The sequence below is a fragment of the Schistocerca americana genome, chromosome 3, assembly GCF_021461395.2.
Source record: "Schistocerca americana isolate TAMUIC-IGC-003095 chromosome 3, iqSchAmer2.1, whole genome shotgun sequence".
NCBI lineage: Eukaryota > Metazoa > Arthropoda > Insecta > Orthoptera > Acrididae > Schistocerca > Schistocerca americana.
In genome coordinates this window covers 659,343,725-659,364,531 of record NC_060121.1, presented here as the reverse complement: position 1 = coordinate 659,364,531, position 20,807 = coordinate 659,343,725, and the positions used below count along the sequence as shown (strand labels likewise).

General features: G+C 41.7%; 1 protein-coding gene across 1 annotated transcript in view; it reads right to left on the bottom strand.

Moving 5' to 3' along the window:
* LOC124606283 (glutamate receptor ionotropic, NMDA 2B-like) overlaps positions 1-20,807 on the bottom strand; it is a 727,746-nt gene that overhangs the window by 121,146 nt on the left and 585,793 nt on the right. Inside the window, exons 9-10 of the mRNA XM_047138265.1 lie at positions 20,388-20,548; positions 59-240 (exon numbers count right to left, since the gene is read on the bottom strand). Of these exons, the coding sequence (XP_046994221.1) occupies positions 59-240; positions 20,388-20,548 (343 nt within the window). The remainder of the gene's footprint in view (positions 1-58; positions 241-20,387; positions 20,549-20,807) is intronic.

Sequence of the window (20,807 nt, the reverse complement as noted above, 5' to 3'; positions counted from 1 at the left end):
GAAATGATTTTGGTGATTGTGTCATAAGAAAATAAAGGAAGATGAACTGAGAACTCACCATTTTCTCTGAAGTCGAGAAGCCTCTTGTTGAACATCTGTACGTATTTGGAGTTGCGTGTGAAGGCGAGGCCATAGCCGGTCATGGCGTACCAGGAGCCGACGGTGAGCAGGCGGCAGTCTTCGTCCTGCGCAACCAGGTAGTCCAGCACCGTCCCATCGTAGATGAAGGCGTCCAGCTCGCTGGAATCACAGAGTAGTGACATCCTGGATAGAATGTGAGCAGAAATAGGGCTGCAGTGCTCTTTAACACCTTTCTCTAGGTTTAACATTTCCACTAAGCATAATTGGTTTAGCCGTTTACTTAGCTTTCCGAAGTCACTCTGAACTGTGTTGCTGTAGTTATCTTCAGTCTGAAGACTAGTCTGATGCAGCTCATCAAGCTACTGTGTCCTGTGCAAGTTTCTATATTTCTGCATAACATCCATTTGAACTTGCATAGTGCAGTCAAGCCTTAGTCTCTCTGTACAGTTTTTAACCCACCGTCTCCCCCTTCCTACCCTTCACCCTCTATCGTGTCTAACACACATACTTCCCTTCTTACCAAATTATATTAGTCAGACTGTCCAAAATAATAGAACCAGTACTTACAACGGAACAAGCTGCACCACTGGACTACTGCACCGAACATAGTATATTGAAGATGGCTTTGAAAACAATAAAATCATGGGTGTAATTTTCATCAAGTTGATGGCAGCATATGACACAATTAACCACAGCTTACTGCTAAACAAGCTCTATGAAATAACAAAGGATTATGAACTAACTCAAACATTAGTATGCCTGCTACAGAACGGAAGTTGTTTTGTTGAACTGCAAGACCACAGAAGTACGAGGGGCGTTTGAAAAGTCCGAGAGACGGCAGCACTGGCGCGTATCGAGGTCATGTTTAGTTAGTAGCATCTTTGCAAATAACGCACACCAAGTTTCAGCCATATTGATCTGTTTCTTTGTGTTTGACATTCGTGTGAATCAAGGAAGTCGAGTGACTGTCAAAAAATGGACGAAAAAGTATTACGTGTGGTGATTAAATATTACTTTATGAAAGGCAAAACGCCTCAGGAGACTAAAGAGAAGCTTGATAAACATTACGGTGACTCTTCATCTTCGATTAGAACAGTTTATAAGTGGTTTCAAAATTTTCGGAGTGGCCATATGGGAACAAGTGATGCTGAACATATTGGATGCCCTGTCGAGGTTACGACACCAGAAATCATTGATAAAATCCAGGTATGGTGATGGATGACAGAAGAGTTAAGGTGCGTGAGATTGCTAGTGCTGTGGGCATCTCGAATGAACGGGTACATAATATTTTGCATAAACATTTGGACGTGAGAAAGCTATTCGTAAGATGGGTTGCGCGATTGCTCAAGCTTGACCAAAAACGGAATCGTGTGAAGTGTTGCAAGGATGGTTTGCAGGTGTTCAGGAAGAATCTACAGGACTTTAAGCTTCGTTTCGTCACTGTGTATGAAACATGGATACATTACTATACTCCTGAGACCAAACAACAATCTAAACAATGGGTTACCAAGGGAGAATCTGCACCAAAAAAGGCGAAGACCATTCCTTCGGCCGGAAAGGTTATGGCGATTGTCTTTGGGGATTCGCAAGGGATAATCCTCATCGATTATCTGGAAAAGGATAAACCTATTACAGGTGCATATTATTCATCATTATTGGACCGTTTGAAAACCGAGCTGCAAGAAAAACACCAGCGATTGGACCCCAAAAAAGTCCTTTTCCATTACGACAATGCACCAGCACGCACCTCAGCAGTTGTGGTCGCAAAATTGATGGAAATAGGATTCCAACTCGTTTCACATCCCCCCTATTCTCCAGACTTGGCTTCCTCGGACTACTATTTGTTCCCAATTTGAAGAAATGGCTGGCGGGACAAAGATTTCATTCAAACGAGGAGTTGACTGCAGCAACTAATAGCTACTTTGCAGACTTGGACAATTCCTATCATTCGGAAGGGATCAACGAATTACAACAGCGTTGGACAAAGTGTATAAGCCTAAAAGGAGACTATGTCGAAAAACAAAAAAAAAGGGTTACCCCAAACATGTAACTAGTTATTATTTTTGCACAGACTTTTAAAACACCCCTCGTAGATGGAAGAACCATACAAATTGTCTACCACAAAAAAGCGTCCTCGATCTTATTCTCTTTAACATCTACACCAATGACGAACCTTCCCAGAAGGAACAAAAGTTTCATCTATGCAATAGCAGCACAAGATACAAGTTTCGAGAATGTTGAAAAGAAGCTGTCCCAGACTGTAAAAGACCTCAATAATTGCTACCACGACAACCATTTAAAATTCAATCCGTCAGAGACACAAGTATCCTGCCTCCACCTAAAACACAAGCAAGAAGAAAGTGGCAGGTGAACAAGGAAGATATTCAGTTAGAACATTACACTACACCCAAATATTTAGACGTCACCCTTGATCGAATTCTAACTTACAAAACCCACTGCTTCGACGCTAAAAGAAAGGTATCAGCAAGAAATAACATCCTCTGGAACAACTTGAAGGATACAGTCTCGTGTTCGGAGAAAACCAGCCTTAGCTCTCTGTTACTTAGCAACAGAATTTGCCTGTCCTGTCTAGTCCAGGGCCAGTCATGCCAGACGTGCTGATGTTGCCCTAGACGAGACTTGCAGAAGCATCATAGATTATCTGAGATCAAATGGCTCTGAGCACTATGGGTCTTAACAGCTATGGTCATCAGTCCCCTAGAACTTAGAACTACTTAAACCTAACTAACCTAAGGACATCACACAACACCCAGTCATCACGAGGCAGAGAAAATCTGAGATCAACTCCATTCCAAAAAGTCTAATGTCTAGCAGACATCCGACCCCCCGGGCATCCGCTATGAATCTACCGCCGGGCTGGAAAGAAATAACTGTTAGGAAAAAAATCGATACGTCGCGCCGTTTCTTAGTTAATTGACATTGAAGTTAGTCGATCAGGTGGTGGCCCCAAATTCGAGCGGCCCACCAGATACACAATTAGTGTCAGTCGTTCTCCTAGCGTAGATGATAGAACACGAGACTCCTGAGCCTTGTTCGTGTATCATCCTTACTACTGTCCCATATCCAATTTTTGTATCGCTCTCTTGTTCAGTTTTAGGAAATCAAACGAACGCATTTGGCGACAGTCTCTTGTGGGCCGATAGAACATGGCCGCACAACTACCTGATTGCCTAGCTTCAATGCTAATTAACTCAGAAACAGCGCAACTTGTCGAATCCTCTTCTGAGCAAGTATTTGTCAGTAAAACCTATCGTACAACACCGTTACAAGCTTTTCAGACTGTTTCCGTGTATTGTTTCGGTTACATGGTGTATATTTTCTGATGCGATTAATAAGTAAATTACGAAACTGATGGTTCCTTTATGCCTCAGGGTGTGTCCTATTAATCTATTCCTCCTCCTAGTCAAGTTGCGCCATAAATAAATTTTCTTCTCAATTTGATTCCTTATCTCTTCATTAGTTATCCGATGTACACACCTTATCTTCAACATTCTTCCGTAAAAACATATTTCAAAAGCCTCTATTCTCTTCTTGTCTGAAATGTTTATTGTCCATTTTTTACTTCCGTACGACACTACATTCCAAAAACTTAAATTTATATTCATGTTCAATAAATTTCACTTTTGCTGAAACAATTTTCTTCCTATTGCCGGCCTGCATTTCACATCCTTTCTACCTTGGCCATTGTTAGTTATTTTACAAACCAATAGTAAAACTCATTTATTACTTGCAACGTCTCATTTGACTCAGAATCACTTGATTTAATTCCACTATACATGATTATCCTTATTTAACTTTCGATATTTATCTTATAAGCTATTCCATCATTCGTTCCGTTCAACTTATCTTCTTTGTCGTCTCTAACGGAATCATGAAATAATTGGGAGATCTTTAAGTTATTATATGTTCTCCTTGAATTTTAATTCACATTTCAAACTTCTCCTTCCTTTCTGAACTGAATACTGCTGCAAGCTCGGTTGCATACAGTATGGCCCAGCGGTCATTGTTGCTGGCTGGCGACGGTTGGGCCGCCGGCTCAAACGCGACACCAGAACATTTATCGTTTCTGGAGAATTTTTGACATATCTTGGATTTTTAATTTTTGTATATTCTGGAATATTCGATGAATCTATATAAAATTGAAAATCTCCATGTAGAGCGTTGGTGTTCGTAATATCAGTGTTTTCAGTGCTGTTTGTTGTATTTCAGTGGCGACTTTGCTTTCGGATTTGGACTTGAATGTGTTTATGGTGTGACATTGTTTGGTGGAGAGGACTGGTACTTCAAAACATCTGCATCACCATGACTCCAGTTAGGTAACTTAAAAGCCGTCGCCTACACAGACAGGAACCGTAATGGAAGCATTACATCTTCCCACGATCCATGTTTTCAGCAGACCAATAAATTACAAGCCAGCAGTATCAACCATCTGTAAGTGTTCTCAAGAGATGCTGGTCATGACCCGCCGAAATGGCTGAAAGAATGCAACAGGTTGGATGCTATGGTGTGTTTGGAAAGTGTGTACTTTTATTTGGACTGCACAGCCCAGCAGTGGGCTGACAACGAAGAGAAGCTCAGTAGTTGGGACAAGTTGGTTGCGTCGATTTTTCATGGCGCATTCGATTGGTGGCAGCTATTGGTGCGAAAGACCGTTACACCTCTGCTTCAAATTCTCCTGACGTCTCAGATCGACATTCACGGCTCCTATCTCTTGCCGGCCGTGGTGGCCAAGCGGTTAAAGGCGCTACAGTCTGGAACCGCGCGATCGCTGCGGTCGCAGGTTCGAGTCCTGCCTTGGGCATGGATGTGTGTGATGTCCTTAGGTTAGTTAGGTTTAATTAGTTCTAAGTTCTAGGCGACTGATTACCTTAGAAGTTAAGTCGCATAGTGCTCAGAGCCATTTGAACCATTTTTTCCTATCTCTTGCTTACTCAGTCCGACAATTCTGAGGCACAAAATGCTGTGTCTCTTCTCTCACTATTTGGAAAATGAGAGAGGCGACGTCGTAGTGGTCTTTCACAACTGCTGTAGGGACCACTTTCGGGAATCGGACGAATACTTTTTTCGTTTGTATCTTTTCTGTTGCATCTCCTCGATACGCTGGTACCACTTAACGAACGCCCCGGTGGTTGTGACATCCTTTACCAGAAGAACTTTGTACGTACCTTCCACAACTCCTTTCATCAACAATCATTTCATATTTTTGGGCCACGTCATGTAATACTGTTTGAATAATATATCCGCTATTTGTATGTACAACTTCTTTATTTTGTATTATTATCATGATTTCGGCCTTAACCCATTATCAAGTACAACAGTGTTGCATATAATCAGACCTCGTTATATGAAGTCATTGTCAAGATCAGCTGAACTGGGTGTCCCAACGTATAGATAAGTACATCACCAACGAAATGTGTAGCAAATAGGTATCAAACATATTGTCCAGCCATAATACAATTGAGCCATAGAGTGAACATCAATGCTGTAGTTACGTGTGCAGTGAACATGTTCTGAAAACAAATGTATAGTCATATTTTCAGACCATGTTCACTGCACATGTAACTATGTTTCGGTGTTCATTCTGTAGCTCAGTTGTTTTATGGCTGGAAAACATGTTTGTTGCCTGTCTGCCATATATGTCGGTGATTTTGTTCTTATCTACACGTTGGGACACCCCGTTCAATAGATTTTGACGATGACTTCACTTTAAAAAAGTCTAATTACACCCAACATTGTTGCACTTCATGATGGCTTAAGGTCGAATCATGATAGTAATACAAAATAAAGACGTTGTACAGTCAAATGGCGAAAATAACATTCAAACATCTTTTCATCAACTGTGAGATGTTTTCAGTTTCTAATGTGTCACAGGGAAAAACATTTTGTATGTACAGCTATGCCGTTTCCCCATGACGCTGGGGTCTGTTCTTCAATGGTTCTTCTGCTAAGCAGACTTGCCGCTGGTCGTCTTCAGGTCGGCTTGGAACTTGTCCCAACTACCGAGCTTCTCTTCGTTGTCAACCCACTGCTGGGCTGTGCAGTCCAAATAAAAGTGACATAGAGGCCAGGGGGCTTGGTATGGACGACAGAAAAAAAAAATAGTAGAGATTTGTGCGTCTGTAAAAATATCGATGCGTGAAGCATACAACTATAGCCTTAGCAAAAGTCTGGTGTGGCAATAGAAGACAGCAAAAAGAAAGCCGAATTTTTAAATTTCACGTTTAACAAATAGTTCATGCAGGAGAATCGTACAAACATACCGTCACTTGACCATCTCATAAACTCCAGTATGGAGAACATAGTAATAGGCATCCCTGATGTAGAGAAACAACTGAAAGTGTAGAAAACCAATAAGTCGCCAGATCCGGATGGAATTCCAGTTCGATTTACGAAGAGTATTGTACGGCATTGACCTCTTACTTAGCTGGCATTTATCGCGAATCTCTAGCCCAGTTCGAAGTCCCAAGCGACTGCAAAACAGCACAGGTGCCTCGAGTATATAAGAAGGGTACAAGGACGCACCTGCAGAATTACAGACCAATATCCTTAACATCGGTTTGCTGCAGAATTCTTGAACATATTCTCAGTTCGAATATAATCAATTTCCTTGAGACGGAAAAGCTTCTGTCCACAAATAAACAGGGTTTTAGAAAGCATTACCCGTGTGAAATTCAGCTTGCCTTTCTCTCTGATAGCCTGCAAACAACAGGTGAAAGGCAACAGGCAAATTCCATACTCTAAGATTTCCGAAAAGCATCTGACACAGTGCCCCACTGCAGTCTGTTAACAAAGGTACGAGCACACGGACTATGTTCTTAGATGTGTGGGTGGCTCGAAGACTTCTTAAGCACCGGAACCCTGTTCACTTACCTCGACGGCGAAAGTTCATCAGAGACGAGAGTATTGTCAGAAGTGCCCAGGGAAATGTGATAGGACTACTATTATTTTCTATATGCATAAATGATACAGTGGACAGGCTGAGCAGCAATCTGCGGCAGTTAGCTGTTGCTGATGATGCTGTGGTATATGGTATGGTAACGTCAGTGAGGGGCTGTACGAGGAAATAAGATGACGTGGACAAAATTTCTAGTTGGTGTGATGAATGGCAACTAGCTCTAAATATATAAAAATCTAAGTTAATGCGGATGAGTAGAAAAAAAATCCTGTAGTGTTCGAATACAGCCCTAGTAATGTGCTGCTTGACACAGTCGCGTCGATTGAATATCTAGGTGTAAAATTGGAAAGTGATGTGAAATGGACGAGCATGTTAGGATTGTAATAGAGAAGGCGAATGGTCGACATTGGTTTATTTAGAAAATTTTAGGAAAGTGTGATTCATCTGTAAAGGAGCCAACATATTGAACACTAGTGCGACCCATTCTTGAGTAACGCTCGAGTTTTTCAGATCCACACCAGGTCGGATATAAGGGAAGATATCGAAGAAGCAATTCAGAGGCGGTTTGCTAGATTTATTACCATTAGTTTCGAAAAACAGGCAAGTGTGACGGAGATGTTTCGGGACCTCTAATTGGAATCCCTGGAGGGAAGGCGATGTTCTTTTCGAGGAACACTACTGGAAAAATTTATAGGACCGGCATTTCAAGCTGAATGCAGAACGATTTTACTGCTGTCAAGATATATTTCGCGTAAGGATCACGAAGTTAAGAAAAATTAGGATTTGTACAGATACATGTAAACAGTCGTTTTTCCTTCGCTCTGTTTGGGAGTGGAACAGGAAAGGAGCGGATTAGTAGTGGTACAGGGTACCCTCCGCCACGCACCATACGATGGAGTGCAGAATATGTATGTAGATGTAGATCTTTATACCTATATGGAAAGTAGGACTATCGGAGAAGTTACTAAGGCGCTACTTTAGGCTTGTCAGACGTCACGTACTAAGTCGATGATTATGACTTTTCGCTAAGAAGACAAAAGCGCAGACGTCGTCCGTGTCCTGCATATGCAACCCTACTTCAGTCCAGAGAGGCAGATCGACGACGGAAGGTTGATGGAAGCTGAAGACCCACTCGATGATTGCGAAGCTTCGACGGGAGGGGCTGCCTTCGATGCTACTCGTAGTGAAGAGGATGTAGTGAGCCCCAGAACGCGAGGATCCGCCTCCATACAGATGACCACTGTCAAGATCTACGAGTAGATTCGGCTTCGATGAGTGCTTCTGAAACAGTGGGTAGCTGTTAATCTGGGAGAGGGAGCAATCCCGCGAGCTCCAGTGCATGCAGTCTGGAGTAGTTGTTAGCATCGTTGGCTGGCGTGCTGTGGGTCGTCAGTTCGAACCCGACCTCAAGCAAGTGTTTGTTAGGTAGTATTTATCAGATTTGGAAGGTTCTTGAATGTCTTTCGTTTGTGTATTCTGCAATGTTTGATGTCTATATAAATACCAGAATTGTCTAGTAATCGATGTTTGTGTAAATAGCTGCACTCTCCGTGCAGGAGATCAGCTCTGTTCTAGCTATGCTGTGATGTTCGTAATAAACGAGCATTTAGTGCTGAGTATTTTATTCCACTGACGACCTGCTCTCGCATTGGACTTGAATGTGGCTACGACGTGACAATACGAAAAATCAAACGTAATTATTTCAAGTGAATTGAAAACAATAATTGTTTTTCTACTGATTTTAGGTGCAAAGCGCATAAAATTCATTAATTCAGTAATTTGCTCTTTGAATACTACATACAAGGCCTGGGGGTCTTCTCAATGCTAGAACAAGCCTGCAGGAGCGATAAGCATGAGAGTAGTACAGTGATTCCCAATATCTCTCACAGTGAAACGTTATGAGCTTAAATACGGCGATTTCCGAAAATGAACAGGAAGAGTTTCATCTAAACAAAAACGAGGAATTGTTTTCGTGATTGTTGCTTACCAGTCCAAATGCCATACGCGCAGTAAGACAGCGAGAGGGAACTTGGCTTTTAGATTACGTGAAGGCGGACGGCGCAATCAGTCATACGAGGGCTATGCCGAAAGTTTGTAGCAGCCCGTTAACCGTAAGGCGGAGGACAATGGGGCTGTTTTCATTCGAAGGAGCGATGTTTTTCCACCTTGGGACGTGCGCGCGCAGCCCCTGGCTAGCGGTGATCCCCCCACAGCGCGGTAAGAAAGCACAGGCAGTGCTGAGTCAGAGACGGTGCAGGATGGAGCTGTCGCGCCGCGACTTTCGCGCCATGATTTTTTACGATTATAAAAAGGTTTTAAGTGCCGAAGAATGCCATTCTTCTTTGCTGCGTGTTTTTGGTGAAGATTCCCCTTCTAGGGACACAGTTGGAAATTGGTTTCGCGAGTTTTCAAGGGGTCGGCAGTCAATTGAAGATGAACCTCCTCCCTGTCGGCCAGCAACAGCTGTGACTCTTGAAAACATTGATGCTGTGAGGAAAATGATCAAAGAAGATCCACATCTTACATTTTGCGACGTTGAAGGGACCCTAAATATTGGATCAACAGGAGCACAGACCATCGTTCATAGTCACTTAGGCCTTACTAAGAGATGTGCCCGTTGGGTGCCACATTCCCTGACAGAAAGGTAAAAGGAGGCGAGAGTGAACTAGTGTCGTTTCTTGCTCGAAAAATTCAATGGAGGGAAGTCCCAAGGCACCTACAATATCGTCACAACTGATGAAACGTGGGTCTACCATTATGACCCTGAAACGAAGAGACAGTCTTCTGTGTGGTGCTTTCCAGGGGAGGAACCACCCTCAAAAGTTCAACGAAGTTGGAGCTCTGGAACAAAGATGGTGGCAACTTGTTTCACAAAGATCGGGCATCTCACCTCTGTGACCTTGAACCTATGTCGTACAGTCAATGCTTAATGGTACGTGAACGATTGTCTTCCAAAAGTCATCGCCACATGGAAGTCACAGCATCCAAAGTCCAAGAGTGGGCACCTTCTGCTGCATCACGACAATGCATCTGCGCACAGGGCTGCCAGAACGATGGACTTTCTGGAGAAGGAAAAAGTGCGAGTGTTACCCCATCCCCCCTATTCACCTGACGTGGCCCCCTGTGACTTCTTTCTGTTCCCTAAGACTAAGCAAAAATTTTGACGGCAGCGGTTTTCATCAGATGAAGAGGCCATTGCAGCGTAGGAGAGTGCACTAAGTGACATCCCAACAGAAGCTTGGTCTGACACATTTTCTAAGTGGTTTCAGAGACTGGAAAAATGTATACGTGCTAATGGAGAGTATTTTGAAAAGTTGTAAACGTTAATTTTGCAAATAAATTTTTTTCACACATTCTGTTAAAAACTTTCAGCATAGCCCTCGTAACCGAGAAAGTACTTGAGGCGTCGCACCATTAAGCACTACCTGGAGAACCGTCATTGAATGAAAGTCGGCTATCGCGCTGTGCTGTCGCCTCAGGTCCACTCGTCCACCAACTTCAACGAATATCACAATTGCGGAAGAACTCAACACCAACACAGCGTAATATGGACTCAGGTCAATGAGACTATGGGCGAAGCATTATCTGGGGCAGTCAAATGAAAACGAGACGTGTGTAAAAATATAAACAAACTTTATAATTTCAAAAGTAATCATCACAAGTGTTAATACATTTATCCCACTGTGAAACAAGGGGCTCATTGACTTCATGGAAAAATGTTTGCTGTTGGCTGTGGAACCATGTTTGCACCTAGGCGTGCACCTCTTCGTCTGAAGCAAATCGACGGCCACAAACATCTTTCTTCAGGGCTCCAAAAACATATAAATCGCATGGGGAGAAATTAGGACTGTGTGAAGGACGAGTAAGGGTTCCCCATCGAACCATCTGCAGCGTAGTCGAAACAACCTCTGGAACGTGTGGGTGTGAATTATCCTGTAACAGCATGATTCCATCAGTCAACATTCTTGGGCTTTTGGGCTTGATGGCACGCTTCAACTTTTGCAAAGCCTCCACACACCACTGTAAAAAGTTGATTGTGTCGCTAAGTTCCAGAAAGTCAAGGGGCAGTAGTCTCTTCCAGTCAAAAAAAAAAAGGTTGTCAATATTTTCCTGGAGCTGGCGTGCCTTACCCATTCTCCATACAGTCCTTATCCTCTCCCCAAGCGACTTCCATGTTTTTGGAACCCTGAAGGAAGACTTCCGTGGTTGTCGGTTTGCTTCGAACGAAGAGGTGCGCGCATGTGTACAATCGTGGTCCTGCAGGCAATAGTAAATATTTTTCCATAAGGACACTGACCATCTCGGCTCACAGTGGAGTAAATGTATTAACTGTTGTAGAGATTGCTTTTGAAATAATAAATAGTTTAATTACTTTTTCCACCTGTTGCGTTGTCATTTGATTACTCTTTATACATTATGTAGAAAACAACGCAATCTGTAACATAAGAAGATTGCACAGTTTCCTAAAAGATGCTTTGGAAGACTATATACTTAGTGCTCATGATGGGTGTGTATAAGAATTGGCACATTTTATGTTGTGCATCACACTACTGATTTTAATACGTTTTGGTTCGTTATATGTACTTGAATGTGTCGGTTTAGATGGACTGCCACAAGCATGGTTGAAGTTGAAATTGTACAATTTTGAAATCGATCACGTGAATTAAATACCATCTATAAAACAGCTAAGTGTATAATCCAACAATAGTATATTATTAACAGAAAGGAAGATTAATTTTTAAGGTGCCACAACTAGGGAGCCTTTGTGACTATGTGTTGCCGAACAGTAACATTTAGACTCTAACAGGGCATTTCCTGACGGAGGTTCGTTTAACTGCAAAGAATGACGTTATTCCCATCAGAGTGTTGGTTCAAATGGATAATTTGTGAAGCACTACTGACTGGTTTCGAAGTGTGCTTATTTTGCAAGTGCAGAAATGGATGTGGTCATACCATCCACGAAAATGTAGAGACGTAATGGATGCAACTCTGTCACGAAAAGCTTGGCGTCAGATGTGTCAGGATCTATTTGTGCACTTGAAGAAGGAGAACACCCTCGAAACCGGCCAACAGTATCTAACACAACATTTATTTTAACAACAAATTAGTGGAAACTGTGTTCTCTGAATTGCTCGGGGCTGTGGTGTTAACCCAGAAGACGTCAGTTTCTACTTGTATATTCTGATGCTTTTGACCTTCACTGTCATGTCTACATATACATCTCTAACCATCTCTTTGTCACTGGAATATTAAACCCCTATCTTCCTTTCTTCCTTATAGCAAAACCTACGTACATGGGGTGGACAAATATACGGAACCACAAAAAACAAAACGCACTGTGATCCTAATGCGGTGTAGGAAAGCCACTGGCATTCAAACTGCATCCAGTCGTCTTGGAATGGATAAATACATGTCTCTTATTGTTTTCAAGGGAATCTTATGGCAAGTGTTGGAACTTGCGCAACTGAATAAGTATTAAGGAAAAAAGGACATTTTACTAATAACTATATTTGCACATTCAAGAACAAAAAATTTACAGCGAACACAACAGAATAATTAGCACACACAAAGAGTGTTAGACAGTGCCAAAGAGGTCTATTTTACACAGTGCACTTTGCGCCGTCACACACGAAATATATTGTTCACACAATTCCAACACCCCTCCTTGAACTTATATTTTGTGTGTTGCTTCCACAAGATAAACCAAATAGTCCCACAATCTTCTCAAACTTCTCCCTTTCCAAGGGTTTGGTCAGAAGGTCAGCTAACATGTCTTCTGTGCGCAGATAGTCCACGGCAATGTTCTGTCGCTCTATGTGGTCCCGAATGAAATGGTGCCGTATGTCAATATGCTTTGTCCTAGCACTAGTAACATCATTTTTAGCTAGGTTTATGGCTCCATTATTGTCACAGAAGGTGGTTGTAGGTTCCTCAATTAAATTGGGTTCTATTTCACTTATTAATGTTCGTAGCCATAATGCTTCCTGTGTGGTGTAAGATAGTGCCATATACTCGGCCTCTACGGTGCTCAATGCAACAGTTTTTTGCTTTTGACAGGACCATGATGTGAGGCCCCTCATTAATTTAAAACAGCAGCCAGTGGTGGAGTATCTGTCTCCCAATTCACTCCCCCAGTCCGCATCGCTATATCTCTCTAGTTTTGCATTACGATCTCTATGGTATTTTAACTCATAGTTTGAGGTTCCTCTTAGGTATCGGAATATCCTCTTTACAGCTTTCCAGTGCTTTTCCTTTGGGTCTCTGCAATATCTGCTCACTGCATTGGTGGCAAAAGCAATGTCGGGTCGTGATGTTTGAGACAAATATAACAGACTCCCTACTGCTTCTAAATAAGGAACATTCTTGTCACATTCCACATTAGTCTCATTTACACTTAACTTCACTCCTACTTCCATTGGAGTACTTATGGGTTTGCAATCACTCATGCCAAATTTCTTTAATATTTTTTCTGTATATGATGATTGACTTATGCTCAATTCTTGTCTTTCTTCATCCTTAGTAATCTGCATACCTAAATAACGTTTGACTTTTCCCAAATCATCCACCTTAAACTTGGTTTGCAGCTGTTTCTTGAAAATTCTCATTTGGCCTTCACTTTCAGTCAGGATAAAGAAATCGTCCAAACATATCGCCATTATTATTATTTCAACTTTTCTCCCTTTATGCTGGGATCTGCCTTGGATTGCTTCATATTCATATTTATTAGAGTTTCATGTAGACATCGATTCCAGCAACGTCCACTTTGTTTAAGTCCATAAATACTTTTTCTCAAACGCCAAATCTTTTTACTTTCTGATCTGGTTTTTATGGCTTCCCTTGGTGGAATGACGTATATCTCCTCCTCCAATTTCCCATTTAAATATGCCGTTTTAACATCCATATGATGAATTATTAAATTTGGATTTACTGCCAAGGCTAAAAGATATCTCAATGATGCATACTTGACTACAGGTGAAAAAGTTTCTTCGTAATCTATCCCTTGTTTTTGTGAATATCCTTTTACCACAAGTCTGGCTTTGTATTTTGGTGATGAGCTTTTAGGGTTCTTCAAATTGAATACCCATCTTGCCTGCAGTGGTTTCTTATCTCCTGGCATATCTACCCATTAAAAGGTTTCGTTCTGATATAAAGATTCTAATTCTCTCTTCATCGCTTCTTTCCATTCTTGAGAGTTTGGGCCACTCATTGCTTCTTCTGCTGTTCTTGGGTCATCATTAAAAGACTGTGCTGTATACATCTCAAAATCCGGATATTCCTTCGGTTTTGGTACACGAGAAGAACGCCTTACATTGTTTTCTTCATTTTTTCATCCTCTAACTCATTGTCATCATAAATTGTATCCATTTGTCCTTGGCTGTCGTCTTCCTCTTCTTCACTGTCTATTTCCTCACACAAGGTTTCACCTTCTGAACTAGGTGCAGTTGACTTTGTGGTTTTGCTCTCTTTTGAGTCCTTTCTATTTTCAAAGAATATTACATCTCTACTTGTGACAATCTTTTTAGTCTATGGATCCATTAATCGGTAGCCCTTTGAATTTTCACAATAGCCTACAAAAATATACTTTTTAGCTTTCGGATCCCATTTTCCTCTTAGCTGTTTTGGAATATGTGCCACTGCATCACACCCAAAAACCCTTATATTGCTTAGATCAGGTTTCTTTCCTATCCATATCTCATAAGGGGCTCTATTCTTTAATGCTTTTGTAGGTGATCTATTGTTCAAATATACAGCAGTTGACACTGCCTCTGCCCAAAAATCTTTGGATAATTCAGCGTCAGTCATCATGCTCCTTGCTTTCTCAACAATAGTCCTATTAGCCCTCTCAGCAACCCCATTTTGAGATGGACTGTACCTTATGGTAGTTTGATGCCTGATTCCCTTTTCTGCCAGAAGTTTCTTCAATTTCTGGTTAATATATTTTCTCCCATTATCAGACCTGATGATCTTAATCTTCTTTCCTGTCCACCTTTCAACCATATTGCAATATTCCTCAAAGATATCTCTCACTTGGTCTATAGAACTAAGGAAATAAACATGAGTATATCGTGAGTAATCATCAATAAACATAAGAAAACAATTACTCCCACCTATGGATTCACACTCCATCGGGCCACATACATCTGTGTGGATTAACTGTTAAGACTTCTGTGGATTTACTCTTACTAGTCTTGAAGGGTAACCTTGCTTGTTTTCCCTTTACACATGTCTCACAAGGATCCTTGGACACACTAAAATTCTATATTCCCTTTACCATATCCTTTATTATAGACATACTCTTTCTATTTAGATGTCCAAGCCTCCGGTGCCATAAAAAACCTTCTGCTGAATATACTGAATCACTAACATTTTTATGTTTATTGTCAATGGTATCCAACTTAAAAATACTCCTTTCGTTACTTGCTGTAGCTATAACTTCACCACTTTCACTGATTACTCTCGCACCCTACATGTCAAAAGTGACTGTATTTCCTTTCTTGACAATTTCCCCTACAGACAGCAGGTTAGTTTCCACATTTTTCACATAATGAACATTGTGTGCTGTACCCATATCTGATTCACCATTTACACTTACATGTAGATCTAGTTTCCCAGCCAGGTGACACTGGAGCTTGTTGCCATCAACAGTAGATATTCCCATATGAGTCTTATCTTTGATTTCATAAAGAAGTGATTTATCTTTAACAATATGCACAGATGCACCTGAGTCTAAAATTCATTCCATATCACGATTACTCATCCCACCAAAAGAATAAAAACATGAGAGTGCCTTACCTTTGTTATTGGTCCTTCTCTCTGGGCTATCAGTAACATACCTCTTTTGCTGAGTGTCTGATCTTGGGCTTACTTTTTCTTTGCACTGAGACGCAATATGTCCCATCTTCTGACATTTATAGCACCTCACCGGTTTCTCCCTTTTGTTTTTTGAGTAGAGAGCAGACGCACCTTCCTTCTCCAATGTACAACAGCTTGGAGCACTCTTTACGTCCTGCAGGATTTTCGCCTTAACACTGTCGCCTGTGATTGGTATATCCGAGCTTTCAAGTCCCATAATCATAGGTGCATACCTTTCGGGCAGTCCTGCCAATAGCAATGCTCCTATCCATTCGTCAGTGCTCTCGAATCTGATGTTTCTCAGTCGGTTCGACGTGGTTATTATTTTGTTAACGTATTCGTCTACACTTTTACATTTGTCCAGACGAGTGGTAATTAACTCGCGTAATAATCCTACTTTTCTCGTAAGACCACCATCCTCGAATGCACTTCGTAAATTGTCCCAGACTTCTTTCGTTGTAGCAGCTTTTTCAACGTGAACATAATTCACCGAATCAATCAGTAATATCAATTTTGATTTTGCTTTCCTATCCTTACTTGAATAATTCTGATCTGTGGATTTCATTGTCCCATCTACCACGTCCCATAGGTCGTCTAAACGTAAATACGCTTCTACTGCGAACTTCCAGGTTGCATAGTTTTCGCGACCTATAAGTCTTTCAATCTGTGGAATTTGTGCCGCACTCACTTTTAACGGTAACTTGCTTTTTATTGCCGTAAACAACACCGAAAAATAATGCGGAAAAAAATTGCGATCATCTTGTAAGGATAACTCGCACTTCACGTAAATTGGAACTTTTCCAATACTTTCTCCCTACTATTTTATTGATATACTTATTCCAAATGCAGCCTGGTCCCATAACCTATTGGAATTTGCGCAGCTGAATAAGTATTAAGGAGAAAAAAAGGACATTTTACTGATAACTATATTTGCACATTCAAGAACAAAAAATTTACAGCGAACACAACAGAATAATTAGCACACACAAAGAGTGTTAGACAGTGCCAAAGAGGTCTATTTTACACAGTGCACTTTGCGCCGTCACACACGAAATATATTGTTCACACAATTCCGACAGCAATTTCACTTGAAGATGATGGAGGCAGATAGCGATCAGGCATCCTTCTGCCCAAAGCAGACCACAAAGGATCAATAATACTGAAATCTGATGACTGTGACTGCCAGTGGAGTTGCGACAGTTCATTCCCTCGCTGACAATGCCAGTCCTGATCGATGCGAGCCGTGTGAACAGGAGCCCTGTCATCTTGCAGTACAGCATCACCAATGGGAACAAACATTGCACCAAGGAATCTCTGACCAAAATGCTTGGCAGTAATGCTATCTTACAGAGTACCCATGGGGCCCATGAAATACCGCAACATGGCTGCCAAAGTCATCACCGGACACCCACCAGACACCCACTCTTGGGACGTAAACCCAGTCAGGAGTTGGAAACAGTGTACAACAAAATTCATATGACCAAATTACTTTCTTCCATTGCTCCGTAGCCCATATTTTATGACTTTGACACTACGTTTTCCTGTTACGGGTATTCGCATCACTGATGTGTGGTTTTGGAATTCCAGGTCGCCCCACAATTGCCTGGTTATGGAGCTACGTTGGTATTGTTTTGGTGATGACGGGATTCGTGAGTGCGGCAGTGACTTTTGAAGCTGTCGTCTTCACATTTTCCGTGGCATTCCTCTTCAGTGAGCGTCTGTCATGGTCCGCAGCTCGTGGTCGTGCGGTAGCGTTCTCGCTTCCCACGCCCGGGTTTCCGGGTTCGATTCCCGGCGGGGTCAGGGATTTTCTCTGCCTCGTGATGACTGGGTGTTGTGTGATGTCCTTAGGTTAGTTAGGTTTAAGTAGTTCTAAGTTCTAGGGGACTGATGACCATAGCTGTTAAGTCCCATAGTGCTCAGAGCTATTTGAACCGTCCGTCATGCTCACTCAACTCACAACTTCCGTCTGCGTTGTGACTTAGTGGATAATGTTTCTCTGGTTTCCTTGTATGTGGTATAAATCTTCGATACTGTGTCTCTTCAAATACCAAACACTTTAACTACCTTGGTTACGGAAACATCCACCATAGGAGCACCAACAACTTGCCCACGTGCGGAGCCACTTTGACATAGTCACTCACAACTACACAGAACAATGTTGCGACCATGATTACCGCATTCAATATATTGCGGCCGTTGCACAGACGCCGTTAGTGGTCAGATACAACAGCGCAACCTGCAACTTTGGCTGGCACCCGTATTCATGTTGAAGCACACATTTCTCGCGGGGTTTCAAGTGGTGCAAATGGGTCTGGGCACAATGGGACTTAACATCAGAGGTCATCAGTCCCCTAGAACTTAGAACTACTTAAGCCTAACTAACCTAAGGACATCACACACATCCATGCCCGAGGCAGGATTCGAACCTGCGACCGTAGCAGCTGCGTGGTTCCGGACTGAAGCGCCTAGAACCCCTCGCGTGGTTCCACAATCTTTTCAACCCCTGTTTATATTCTTCATCCAGCTTACGTCATGTCACAGATGGTACTTTGTGTACCACTACTACTGCTGTCTTCTCTGTACCGTTTCCGAACGGCGTGTCTGACTGCTTAGCTGAGTGGTAACGTGTTTGTCTACCATGCGGCGGGCCCGGTTCGATTCCTGGCCGGGATTGGGTGTTGCGTTGTTCTCATCATAATTTCATCATCAACGACCTGCAAGTCGACCAATGTAGCGTCACCTGAAATAAGACTTGAAACTCGGCGACCGAACTTCCCTGTATGAGGCCTCCCGGCCATCAATGCCACACGATCATTTCATTTTTTTTTCCCGAACGGTGTGTGAGAAGAACAGCTTTTGGTAAAGTGCCCAATGGCCTGTAATATAATTATATCTTTTCGACATTTCGTGAGATGTACGGCTGAGGAAGTATGAGTGTGTGCTGAAAAGTGATGCCTCCGAAATTTTTATGTGAACTCGTAACACTTTTAAGATAAAACAAAAGTTTTTAACAGTCTACTTCCTTATTACTGATATTTAGATATTTGTTTCTCAACATAGTCACCTTGGCAACAAACACATTTCTCCAAACGAGAGACCGGTTTGTTGATACCGTCACCATGGAATGTTTGAGTTTGTTGACTGGAATCACAACCTCACCTCTGCTTGCACCGCTTCATCACTATCAAAGTGAAGTCCTCGAAGGCGTTATTTAAGTTTTGGAAACAGATTAAAATCGGATGGGACCATCTCGGGACTGTATGGAGGATGATCGATAACAGTGAACCCAAGGCGATGGATTGTTGCAGATGTCGCAGCACTCGTGAGTGGTCTGTCATTGTCATGTTGAAGCGGAGGTGCCCCATGTGTGGACGAAATCTTCGAATTCTAAACTCGATTACAGAATGCTGTTTCTCAATCACCAACATCGTTACGTTACACATCACCACGTTACACGCTACAATTCGGAGCCCTCTAGCGGCGGACGGCTGCAAATATGTAGATGTGAAGAATAATGATTTAGAATGTTAATTACACTTGTTTTAGTTAAAAAGTTTTTACAGTTTTTAAATAAAAAAAATGCCGTCATTACTTTTCAGCACGCCCTCGCAATATATTAGTTGATTTTTCCTGGAACGTGAGCTCTCGTAACGTTAACATTAAATCTGTCCGCGACACACAGCGCTCTTATTATAGCATATGCCGTTAGAGTTGGCACGTCCACGCGTACTAAACGAACCTGAGACAAAAAGCGTTGATCTTCTTTGGTTCTTCTCTATCTCTATAATTTATCCCTCATGGTAAGAATCCCAAAATAACGAGAAGTACTCAAAAATAGGTCGAACGAATGTCTTGTAAGGCATTTTTCTTGTGAAAGAATAAAATTTCCTTAGAATTCTTCTCAGTATTGCCTCTGCTTTTCCCATAACTAGTTTTATGTGGTAGTTCCATTTTAGGACGGATCATGAAGTACAACCCTTAATGTTTAATTGGTGCAAACCTTTCCACTGATCAATCGCCAATCGTGCATTTAAACAACAACGTTCGACGCCTGTTTATCTGCGCTACATTATATTTTGTTTGCATTGAAGGTCAATCTTCTGGATTTCGATACAGTGTTCCGCTGTCACGAGTTCTCTACAAACAGCAATATCTTACAAGAACAGCTATTCGACATTGTACACGAGGTCTCTCTGTGAAAGTTTATCCCAGCATCACGGGAACAGCCTGCGTTACTGCTAAACGAGCTAAGTTAACTACTGGTTTTCAGTTCGTTTATTGTCATCTGATGATAGCCTAAGATGCCAAAACCAGTTTTTGGTCAAATAAATAGTTTTTCAGTATTTCAGGAACGTATTTTCTATTTAATAATGTTTTCGTTTGATGCTCATAGCAGAGAAGATGATGTTATACCGAATTTAATTATAAGTATGAAATATAGAATAGTCAGTGAAACAACATATGATGGTGCTTAGTAATTAACAGTTCTGGAAGCCAGTCAGTAAGATTATGATAACATTGTGTTCTTACTTACCCACTTAAAACGCTCTCGATGCCCTCTGCAACCGTTGACCGGTTGAAATTCTTCATGTAGGCATGCATTTCTTTGAAATACTTGTGAAGTGTTGAGTCTGTGTGGCTCCATGGGATCGTTCCGAACTTGAACATGGGTTTGTGGCTAAAAGGTTTCGCTAGCTGAGAACAAAGAGAATGAACATTCCAGAATAATTTTTTTGTCCTTATCAAACAGCGTGATAATCATAATTTCATTAAATATACAATTGTCATACTTGACGATTTGATGGTTGAATGAGGGTCAGATTATACTTATATATATTATGAATTCGATTCCAAATAGGTCTCAGAATATTGTCTGCCAGTGACCATGACTTCCATCCCTTATAGTTCGTTATGCATTTGAGAAATTCCGTTGATTTAAAATAACTTTATTTTT